Source organism: Pantherophis guttatus, chromosome 2 (genome assembly GCF_059756535.1).
Source record: "Pantherophis guttatus breed Tessera chromosome 2, ASM5975653v1, whole genome shotgun sequence".
Classification (NCBI taxonomy): Eukaryota; Metazoa; Chordata; class Lepidosauria; order Squamata; family Colubridae; genus Pantherophis; species Pantherophis guttatus.
The window spans coordinates 27,139,837-27,152,178 of NC_142064.1; the positions used below are offsets into that span (position 1 = coordinate 27,139,837).

Genomic DNA, 12,342 nt, shown 5'->3' on the forward strand with positions numbered 1-12,342 from the left:
TTTGTCCCTTTTGTTTCATCTGAAGAAATTTTCGAAGCATTGCAACCATTGACACTCAAGGAAAGGTGTCACTTGGAATCTGTCATTAGCTCATAGTCTATTTTTTTTTTTAATTCAGATTTTGCATTTATCTCCTTTGTGTCTAATGCAGTAATTTTTAATCTGAGTTATGGTTTTTCCCCATTATTTTCCTTGCAGGCTGGATTTTTCAACAGGCCCTTAAGAAAGAAAATGGAGAAATGAGAAGAAAATCCAGACAAAAGAAAAAACTCTTAACAGTTCTGCAATGATCTGTCCTCAGGTGGACTTCTGAGATATGACTATAAATCAAATACTTGGTTTAATGTAGGAAAGGTCATAAAAGTTTTACTTCAAACAACACCGTATGATGAGCAATAAAAGAAACAAAAAGAAAAAAAAACCAACAAACCAAAGGTAGAAAAGATAATCGTGGAAGGAAACTATTTTTCCCCTTTTTTATAGGTGAGCAGGACTGAAAAATCTGTGCAACTTGTTCTGAACTTGCATCTTTTTTCTCAGATAACTTTTTCTTCATGGATATACAAAGCAACTTTGAAGCCAAGGTGTATTCAAAACTAGGGACAGAGCAAAAAGGCAATTTATTCCTCAGATTCTACCCATTATTTTTAATATTGTCACTTATTTTTTAGAGCACAACCCACAGATTTTTATCTCAAATGTATGCACAGGAACATATATCCTACTGAATGGAATTTGAGGATTTCAAACAGTGTCTGACATGCATATTGCATAAGAAACATCTGCAACTTTGATTTATCATCATTCTTAAATGGGGAAGAAGCCAGTATTCAAAGCTGAGCATGCTACTGTTTTGGGAAACATTTATCCAGGAGGAAAAACACCCTTCAGAAATTAGCAACGACACCATAAAATTTCACAGAGGTGTTATCTATCAAGCATCGGATGGAATTCCCCGCCTTGTGTATAACTGTAGAAAAATCATTACTTAATGGCTAAGGTCATATTTGTAATTGGAGCAGCTCAAGTACACCTTGTCATTTACAATTTGAGAGAGAAAAATATGCATCCTGAAAACTGAAAACTTGCTATATATACTGCTCTAAAGTCATTAATGCTAAGATACGATTTATAATACCAGACAGGTTATATTTCTCATAAATTAAAAGTGTGTGAATAAAAGTCTATACAGGGTCCTATATTTAGTTTACATCTAGAAATAGAAACTTTTAACCATTTTGTGGTTAAAAAAAAAGAAGGAACTTTATTCACAGCGAAGGGGTGAATTTGAAAGCAGTGCCATTACTTCCCATAGGGGGGAATTAGCTTCCCCTTATGACTGAAATAGATCACAAGACTACATTAGAATCATGCATCACTCTGAACCATGTTATTCCTCCACAGTGTATATCCTCAGTAATGTTTTCTGGTACGGTTACGTATTGACCAGCAGGGGGCAGTACAATATTGGTTTTCTAATAAAGATAAAATCGAGAACACACTGCCTCCTAGTGTTCGATGTAATAGGATAAGAATAGCTATCTGCACAGATGATTACTGCTTTCTCATTATTAATGATGAATCCTTGAAAATATATTTGCTTTATATTTAGTGGAAAATGTGAAAAAAATGTTTTTGTTTTCCTGAAAAAGTTAAATCATAGTTCTTTAATTTATTACAGACAGAACATGGATCTTCGTGCAAGTCACTAATGCTAAATTAGCTTGATGATTTGTTAGCAGAAAAATAAGATTTTTTTTTTGCCTTCAAATCAGTGACTACATGGAGAAGTCCATACAGTTTTCTAGACAGAGGTTTATAGCCTTGTTCCCAAGGCTGAGAGGGGGTGATTAGCCCAGTTGGCTTCAGGGTCCCAGGCAAAACTAGAATTCAAATTCCCCTGCTCCATTTTTTAAATCAGCAAACCACTGTAATGTGACACACTATAATAAGGCAGTATAGAAAATGTTTTTGACAAAAATTCAACATGGCATGACCATCATAGATGTTATGTGTGCATTTACATAATGATTATTTACATAATGAGTGTCAGCTATAGAGTTGAGACTCTAGAAAGAGTGCAGAGAAGAGCAACTAAGATGATTAGGGGACTGGAGGCTAAAACATATGAAGAACGGTTGCTGGAATTGGGTATGTCTAGTTTAATGAAAAGAAGGACTAGGGGAGCCATGATAGCAGTGTTCCAATATCTCAGGAGTTGCCACAAAAAAGAGGGAGTCAAACTATTCTTCAATTCACTTGAGGGTAGAACAAGAAGCAATGGGTGGAAACTAATCAAGGAGAGAAGCAACTTAGAACTAAGGAGAAATTTCCTGACAGTTAGAACAATTAATAAGTGGAACAACTTGCCTGCAGAAGTTGTGAATGCTCCAACACTGGAAATTTTTAAGAAGATATTAGATAACCATTTGTCTGAAGTGGTGTAGGGTTTCCTGTCTGGGCAGGGGGTTGGACTAGAAGACCTCCAAGGTCCCTTCCAAGTCTGTTATTCTATTCTATTCTATTTATTTTCATTATTTTCCTCAGATACTTTTTGTTGCTGTTTTAGCCACTGTGTTTTTCCTTACTGAAACGGTTGATTGGTATCAACTCTTTTCAAATATTACACGAATGTTTGAACTTTATACTGGTGCTTATAAATTCTGTAATTCTATTGTGAACTGTACAATCTTCCCATATCAGTCTGCCAGTATATGTAATTTAAATATGTGTTGAAATAGCCTTTTAGAATAGCTACAGTTATTTATGTTAAATGTTAACATTTTATCAATCCACTGGAATTTTTGAAATGTTATGCTAAACAATTCTTGTACATAAACAGACTATGATTTTTTTAAAAAAAACAAAAATCCAAATCTGAAATATATCTGAAGACTTATTATTGGAGGATTACACAGCAATGGCAATAAAAAATGCCCCATATTGGGAATGATGCGAATCATGAAATTGATAGAATAGGCTTTCCTCACAAGTACAGTTTCATTTGGGTTCATATATATTTCCTATAGGAGCTTCTGGAACTTTTATTTCAAATATTTCAGGTCTATCTTGACATGTTTCCCAAGCATGAATTAAAACAGTTTGAATGTGTATAAAAAGCAGTGATGAAGTTTTGGGTCATGCATGAAACAAAATTCCAATTTTAAATGCATTACAAGCAATAAGAATTCAGATCAGGATTGAAATAAAACAAAGTATCCTGTAGAACAATCTTTAGATGCACGGACTTCAATCCCGAGAATTCCCCAGCCAGCAAGAGAACTCTTTTAGTTTTATCTACAACAGGTCCATGGCAGTGGTGGGCTGCTGCCGGTTCAGACCGGTTCGAGTGAACCAGTAGTTCCGACCAGTGGCTGGGCCCACCCGCCCGCCCTGGTGCTATCATGTCCTATATAATTGCTGGTTTTTCAATGTTGCGATGATGTGCGTGCATGCTCACATTTTCAGTTCGGGGTGAACCAGTTGTTACAGTATGTGATGCCCACCTGTGGTCCGTAGCCAGTTAGGATCCAGATCACACAGCTGGAGACAAATGCCAAGCGAGTGGGCAAAACCGAAACCATTCTCTCTCCCCTCCACCCCCTGTCTGTGGAAAATTTGTCTTCCATTAAACCACTCCCTTGTGCCAAAAAGGTTGGGGCCCACACAGGGCTGAGTTCTACTTACCTTTACCTTTACTTTCTGCATGCGCAGAAGCGTTTTGATGACGTCGGGGTCAGTGGGCGAAGCCTCCTGCCGGTTTTACTACCGGTTCTATAGAACCGGTGCAAACCGGGGGCAACCCACCACTGAGCCCGCTGATGTTCATGGCGTTTGCACAATGTGTTTTCCCTACCAAAAAGGTAAACAAATTTGTATTTCCCTTTTCAAGAATTACAGGGATGTTTGTATTTCATATTCATGCCCTTAAATTTTGTGACTTCATTGTGAATTGTACAGTCTTCCCATATCATGGCTGGCTGGGGAGTTCTGGGAGTTGAAGTCCACTGTTCTTATAATTATAAGATTGAGAAACACTGCTATAAACTATCAAATGTACTTTAATTTGCCACTGATAAATTGAGGAATTATTTGCTAAATTTAAGATCTCAAATACTAATTCGTACAGCATATAGATAAAGTATCCTGGAATAGATAAAATATTTTAAGCAGTTTAGAACACTAATAACCACTACTGAACACTACGGTCTAAATCTACTTGAAATTAACCATTGGTGACAAAATCCAATTTAAAGCACTAGCAAATATTATTGGCACAGCTAATTTGTAGGTACGTCTGACTTTGTCTAGATAGTGATTACAAGGTGTAGCTACTGTACTTATTTTAATGGAATTTAGTTTCAAATATTCATAGGAACATGGCCTAGAAGTAATCGCATTCAGTAATTTTAAATATTCTAGTTAAATTTTGTTGAAATGCCCTAGAGAAAGTATGTCATAAATTGGAGTACAATGCTATGTAATGCGAAAAATACCTTACCCCCCACTTGTGTCACTTTTTGTGTTCTATAAACTGTTTTGTCATGCACTTGTCATTTCAAGAGCAGCATGTTGATAAATGCATATTTTTAAAATAGAAGTTTATTATTCATTTCACTATCTAATTTTCTTTTCATGTGGAATGTTTCACCAATGTCTCTATAGGTATTCTCCCCACACACATCAAGGATCTCTGGGGATACAATATTTAGTTTTGAACTGGGATTCTAAATTTTCTTCTGATGTATTAAGAACTAATTTGCAGTGGCAAATGATAGGAATCCATTTTGGCCCATTACCGACAGTCAAACCGGGAAACTCTGTTGGACGTAGAAGTATCTACAAGGCATAGCTTTAAAAAATCAAGATGGTGGATATAATACAACCAAAGCTCCATTATTATTATTTTTTGCATATAAACAGATGGACTTTCCTTGCAGCTGCCAACTTGACTTTTAACCATAGTCTGTCTACACCCTTGATCTGCTTTGATTCCAAGAAATTTCACCAAAATCATCATCTTCTTGTGTATTTAAAAAAAGGAGTCCTCATCAAATAGTTTGAAAAAAAAAAGGTGAAATACCATTTTATATGGAGCTTTAAAAAATTCTGTCCATTATATCATGTTGAGGTAAAGGCCTGACTCATGCCTTGCAGCATCTATTGAAGTAACATGTCATATATTCATTTCTATTTTTTCTGTAAATATTATTTGTGTGTGGGAGATTATGTGAAAGTTTATGTGTATATGTGTGTATAATTACACAATCTTGTCTGAAATTGTGAATAAAACTCTTTGCTTAGTCATTATGATTTAGCAGACACTACATTAAGATTTACAACTTGAGATCTATGAATAATTATGACTGTAGGTGACCAATATTTGAAAAAGTCCCTCAGGATAGGCTGATTAAACACTTACTACTTTCTGTTAATTCTGTCCATGTATGGATAGGATCACAAAAAAGCCTTAATCTCCTTCCTTTACAGTTTGAAATCTTATATTAGACTGAGATTTGTATGTTTATGAGAGTTATTCATCTTCTTCTATGCTAAATAAAGAATAAATGAACTGTGATTTAACTTTACTGACAAATTAGCAAGGCTCTTGTGGAATGGCAAGCTATAATGTGGTTTGTTTTTTGCTGGTGAGCCCACAAACAGATATCACTCTATGCCATGGTATCACAGTTTGTTAAAAGGGACTGCAACAAGCCGGACTAAGTTTTGCAGGAAAAGTAATCACAGCTTGTTGCCTAATTCATGGTTTGTTTCCTTTCTGTACTTTATTATCTGCTTCTTCCTTGCACATAGTTGGTTAAAGCAGTGATCACCAACCTTTTGGACCTCAGGGACCACTAAATTCATAATTTTAAATCCCACGGACCACTAATATGATCTGCCTAATAACCTGCTGGGTGGGCGTGGCTAGGTGGTCGTGTGACTAGGTGGGCATGGTCAATTCAATGTCACTCACCTCAAGGGATGCCTCGCCGGCCTCTACTTGCCCCTCCCCACTCAGTCACTTCTCGCTTCCCCACCCGGGCTCCTTAGGGAAGCGCGGAGTGACTGGGTGGGGAGCAGTTGTTGGAACTAAGTAGTTGTTGGAATTAAGTAGCCACCACGAGAAAGAGTTGACAAAACAGCTCAGTTCAAATTGGATCTGACTGAGAAGGAGGCTCAGCAGAAGCACCTCATTGAGAACTTTTGAGAACGAAGGGGGAGACACTCTGCAGCAACACAAACATTCATTGCATGTATTCAGCTCAGGGGCCGTAGTTTGAGGACCCCGATTTAGTACAATATAAAAAATGCAAATAAATTTTCTGTGGACCATCAAAATTTTCTCGCAGGACAACAGTGGTCCACGGACTACCAGTTAGTGATCGCTGATCTAGTCCAACCCCTTGCTCAAGCTAGAGGCCCTATACCAGTGATGGCTAACCTTTTTGTCATTGCATGTCAAAGGTGGATGAGTACGGGGGGGTCACGCACGTGCCCACACCCATAATTCTATGTGCCCCGCCCCCCACGCATGCACACACGATGCCCCTGCCCTCCCCCTGTTTTTGGCACATGATGGCACGGTGGGCCCGTTTTTTGCCCTGTTTGGCCTGTTTGCCGACTTCCAGTCCACCTGGAAGTTGGCAAATGGGCCGTTTCCGGCCTCCGGAAGGGGGGAGGCTGTTTCTGCCCTCTCCAGGCTCTTAGAAAGGCTCTGGAGCCTGGGGAGAGTAAATAACAGGCCTTCCGGTCCCACCGGAAGTCGGCGAATGGGCTATTTCCAGCCTCCCTAGGGCCTCCGGGGTGGGTGGGAAAGGCTGTTTTCGCCCTCCCCAGGCTTCTAGAAAGCCTCTGGAGCATGAAAAATGGGCCTTGCCCACCCCCCCCCCAAGGCCCTACGGAGGCCGGAAACAGACTATTTCCCTACTTCTGGTGGGCCCAGAAGGCCTGAAAGTCAGCATGCGCCGGAGCTGAGCTCGCGTGCCCATTGATATGGCTCCATGTGCCACCTGTGGCACATATGTCATAGGTTCGCCATTACAGCCCTATACCATTTCAGACAAATGGTTGTCCAATCTTTTCTTAAAAACCTCCATTGATGGAGCATCCATAACCTCTTAAGGAAAGTATTTCACGGATTAATTGTTCTAATTGACAGAACATGTCTCTTTATTTCTAGCTTGGTAAGTGTAAGAACTGTTATCCACTATCTGTAAAAACAAAGAGAAATAAACACTAAGCTATAACGTATTCATATAAGATATCTCTTTAAAAGAGAGAGAGAGAGACTAGCAAGGAAAAGAACGTATTTCTATATACTTGTAGTTTGGTTTGATTTTCCCGTACACAGTTCTTACTATTTTACTATTAAACACACCGTATATGTGCATCTCTTTAAAAAGGTTTGCAGCAGATTTCACACATTGTGGTAAAAGACGGGGTTTTAAAATTATGGCTTTTTGAAAAAGCCATGGAGGTCTAGCTTGCACACAACATTAATCTGTAAGCCACAATTGTACCCACACAGTGGCTGGGTTTATATTGTGCTAAGCTAAAACCAGACAAATGATATGATGCCTTAGCATAATGTTAAACTTGGCAAGTGTTTACCTACCACAGCCATACATGATGTTTTTCCCTTACTGTTTAGAAAAGCAGAAAAAAAACCTGCTGCTTCTCAAGGAGGAAATCTTCCAACAATAACTACATTGTTGAAATGTCATCACCTCTCCGGTGAATCCTAAGAGCCATAGAATGAATTTGGCTCATTTATTTCTAATTTCCACAACTCCAACTTCTGTCTCCCCTGTAGCTCTTCTAAATGACTCAGAGGTTTCTCCCACGCTGCTAACAACCATCCTGAGGAATGCAGGAAATACAACATCTTGTGTAAATGCAATATAGCGCACAAATAGATTAGCAATCTGACATATACACAGGGGTTGGCTTTATCAGATGAGAAATTATGACCGGCACATCCTGTCCCTTCAGGATACACAATTCTCTAATCATTAATTAGTAAGCAGGAGCATTCTTCAAAGTTTATATAAACTATTGAGTGGTCATAATAACAAATACAACTTTTTCAGAAACTTCATGATGTCAGCAAGAAAATAAATGTATGCCCACAAACTTATTCCAATGTGGTAACACAAACAATGCAGAATTCTCAAACAAGAACCACCATATAAAGAAATTGCTTTCATTATATTTTAGACTTCCTTTCCACCCAGCACTCCACCCCACAGTTCATGAATAGGTACCAAGAAATAGTCTCAGTCATCATATGAACAAGCACTTTCAATGTTTATTTAAGGAAATGTCACATATCACTTTAACTTGACATGCCTTATTTATTTTTGTACTGCCTACAAATTAGACTAAATTTAATACAATTTATATAAGGAAGGCTTGGAGGAGCACCTAGCCAATCTCAGCTGGTCCTTTAAAATTAATAGTCTAATTCCTGTTTAAGATCAAATAATTAAAACTTACTTTTTGTCCTACGGTCCCATTGAGTTTTGTCCCAATTCTGCCTATTTTTTTTTAAAGAATGTCACTCCAGTGTATTATTTAAAAAAAAAAAACATTTCCGTTCTCAGTCTTGAAAAAACTGCATGGCTCTGGTATAGATAGTAGGCATGCCTGGAGTTTTGTATGCGTTTTATGGTAAAGAATTGAAAGCTGATAAAAATGTAGTAAAATGCAGTAAAAATGACCTGGAAACATGCAATAATCAAGAACCTAAGGTGAATGTGTAAATATATGGGGAATTATAAAGCTTGACTTCATAAAGCATTTTACAAAGCCATAAATAAGGTTTTAAAAAATCTCAATAGAAACAAGTAGAAATGAGCCAAGAGCCTCAATAGAAATAAGCAAAAAAATACCAGAAGGAAATTTATATAATAAAGACTATGTAGGCATAATACTCTATGGAGATGACCTTGCAGAAGCTATTCAGAAACATTACAAAACCAAAATGTACAGACACGTGCACTTACAGTAGCCCAAGGAAGTGGGAAAGTACTAAGAGACTCAGACTATTAGCCCAAGGAAGTGGAAAAGTATTAAAAACAGACTCAGACAATTTCCTGGCATATAAGAGAACTAGGTCTAAGACAGGGGTTTGCAACCTTAAACACTCAGAGCCATTTGGACTCGTTTCCCACAGAAAAGAAAACATGGGGAGCCAATAATTTAACAACCAGTGTGACTGGATGGGCATGGCCAACTCGACATCACCCACCAGTCACATGATCCCCCCAGGCACGCCTACCCTGCTGGTCATTAGGGCAGAGAACCGATTGTTAAATTATTTGCCACACCCGGCCCTGCCTCAACCCTCCCCTCCCAGCCACCTCTTGCCACACCCAGCCTTGGGTGTGTTTTTCACCTTTCTCTCTCTCCTCTCTCCTTCTGTGTCTGTGTCTGTCTCTCTCCACGTCTCTTCTCTCTCTCCCTCTTTCTCTGATTTTGATTCTCTGGCGCCTCATCTCTAGCTGGGTCTTGCTGCCCAACAGACAGCAGCAGGAAATGGCAGGAGGCTACTTCTGGCCTTTGTTGGTGCTGGACATGTCTCGGTTGCTCAGGGAGATGCATAACTTGCTCTCTGCCCTGAGACACTGGTGTCACACCGCGGCTAACACTGCTGCTGTTGCCAGGGGTGAATGGGACAGGGTCGCATTGTGGGTTCGTGTCGTAATGGGCTCCAGGAGGAGGAGGGGACTTTGTCTCCCCCATTGTGAAGTGCACTAAATTTCACTGTGCTGTGCAAGGTGCTGAGAGAGCAGCGGGCAGGCCATGGAGGCAGCAACAGCTGCGGCGTTGCCCGTGGCTGGGTTGGGCCAGTTTCTCAGGGTGGAGAGCAGGTCACACATCTCCCTGAGCAACCGAGGCATGCCCAGCACCAACAAGGACTGGAAGAAGCACCCACAAGACCCAGCAAGAGATGAGGTGCCAGAGAACCAGCCCTGGCTGCTTCTCTCCGCAGCAGAGGGATGAAAGGAGGGAACTACAGCAGAGGGATAAAAGAACCACATGCAGTCCCGGAGCCGCGGGTTGCCGACCCCTGGTCTAAGAGAACTGGGAATTTTACCTTGAGAAAGAAAGATTCATAGAGTGCTTCTTCGAGAGCTTCTTCGAGCTTGGAATTGGAGCTATTGAATCCAGGTTGCAGAATTCCATATGCCCATTAGAAGGCAGCAAAGAGACCATTTACAACAGGGGTGTCAAACTCAAGGCCAGGGCCAGATGCGGCCCAGAGGGAGCTTAGATCTGGCCCACAGGGCCACCCTAGAAACAGCAAAGGACCGGTCCGTGGTGCCTCTGCCAGCAAAAACAGAGCTCGGGAGGACCACGTGCAGCCCCCCCTGAGCTCCGTTTTCTCTGGCAGAGGGCGGCAGAAGCCGTTGTAGCTGAAAATGGAGCTCTGTAGCCAGTTTTCACTGACAGAGTGCTTTGGCAACCCCCGACACAAGTGACGTCAAGCTGGCAACGTCCACCCCGGCCCCCAACATCAAACACAATCCTGATGTGGCCCTCAATGAAATTGAATTTGACACCTCTGATTTACAAGGTAATTTTTATGCCAGATAGTGTAAAATAGTTCTATTGAATAGCTGTCACACAGAATAATATCAATGTATGTTCTCTATAGTTTCAAAATGAAGGGACAGAATAAGAATCTCAAGTATAAGAAGGGAGGCCTCTAATAGTATGAACTGTCTGAAGGGAAACAACTTACCTCCCTGGAGCTCCCTAATGAATGAGCTTCACTTCAAAGCCTATTATTAAGAATATCTTGAAGCAGAGATGGGATAGCCAAGGGGTGCTTTGATTTGGATTATTCATCTGAACAGTTCATTGGCCAAAATTCTTCCCAATTCTAGAGTTGTATGAAATCTTTGTACACATAACTGACGTAAGGAGGATAGTTCTAGGAAAGGAAGAAACAGTGATGCAACATTCAGGGTTTTTTTTCTTCTTTTTTTGCAGTTGGGAGTGTTTTTCTTCCCTTCTAGCTCTAGACAGGATGTAATCACAGTGTAGTGAGAAGTCTATGTACCTTAGATATTTTAAAACTCAAAGAAAGGGACATTTCCTACTTATTAATCCATTTATTATATTTATTTCCTGCCTTGATCAAGAGATCAAGATGTCCTTCTTTCTTTGTCTTCTCAAGAATTGTGAAATAACCAAGGCTACTCAGACTTGGTCAGAGGAAAATTAGGTAGTATCAGCATAGATATAAAAGAATACATAAGTTAATGAGTTACTTCTGGGAAGTGTTTGAGTAAAGCAAGTCATACATGTCAGAGTAGTCACAAATCTATGAGTTATGAAAGGGCAAGTCTCCACTTATTGTTTATGACATTTAACAATGTTTTCTTGGTAACTAAGGAAGAGATGGGGAAAAATAAATTTTATTGGAAAACTTACTTTATTGTGCCTCCAAAGATGAACAAATAAAATATATTTGTTGGTCTGGTGTCTGCATACATACATACATATACATACATACATACACATACACATATACAGTATTTGAGTGGGATATATAGCCTGACTTAGTTTTTTGAGTCAGATAACATCAGCTAGGTTCTGTCAACAGCTGAGAAAAAAACCCCCACACGTTTGTTATATAGTATATATGCCAAATATCCAGAAAATTGGGGGGGGGGAATGGGAAATGACATTAGGAAAAAGTGAACTCCCATTTTTTGAGCTGAGTTGCCAGTGGGACATATCCACACAATCATTTCAACCACAGCTCAGAAATGATTTGATACTGCCTTTTTTCAGGGTGCTTTTGACTTCCAAATCTAGGGAGGATTTCATGGTGGTCTTCTTTCCCAGCACAAAGGGGAATCAGCAGTGGCTTCTGATCCAGAAAAAGACCAACAAGCGCCTTCATACATGCTCATACGTGCTTGAGTCACTCTGTCTGGATGAATGGTGACTCCTACTAATTAAACCACTAAAATACTTCTCTTCCAAATACAACATGTAAATCACAACATGTAACTTGCCTTAGGTGCCAGTGCCACATAGTGGCAACAAAAACCACCGCCAAACCTTTCTCTCCCCTTTCGGAGCGGGTCTTTATACATCACACACCCGTCCCTTCCCCTCTTAAAAGAGCCCTTGATGGACCCACGGAGGATGAGAGGAGACAGAGCATCTCTGAAGGGGGAAGTTGTGTTCCGTTCCCCGCATCTCTTCTACTTCTCTCTTCTTATTTTGGCCCTCACCCGAAATTAGCAGGAAGCGGGCAAGAGGCCAGAAAGCTCCTTTTGTTGCACGTAGCGTCTTAAACACCGGAACGGAAGAGTTTTT

At 40.0% G+C, this 12,342-nt stretch overlaps 1 protein-coding gene across 1 annotated transcript in view; it reads left to right on the plus strand.

The window, feature by feature from the left end:
* Positions 1 to 421, plus strand: part of ITGA1 (integrin subunit alpha 1) — a 94,034-nt gene extending 93,613 nt beyond the window's left edge. Inside the window, exon 30 of the mRNA XM_034440854.3 lies at positions 199 to 421. Coding sequence (XP_034296745.2) covers positions 199 to 243 — 45 coding nt within the window. The 3' untranslated portion in view covers positions 244 to 421. The remainder of the gene's footprint in view (positions 1 to 198) is intronic.
* The last annotated feature ends 11,921 nt before the right edge of the window (positions 422 to 12,342 follow it).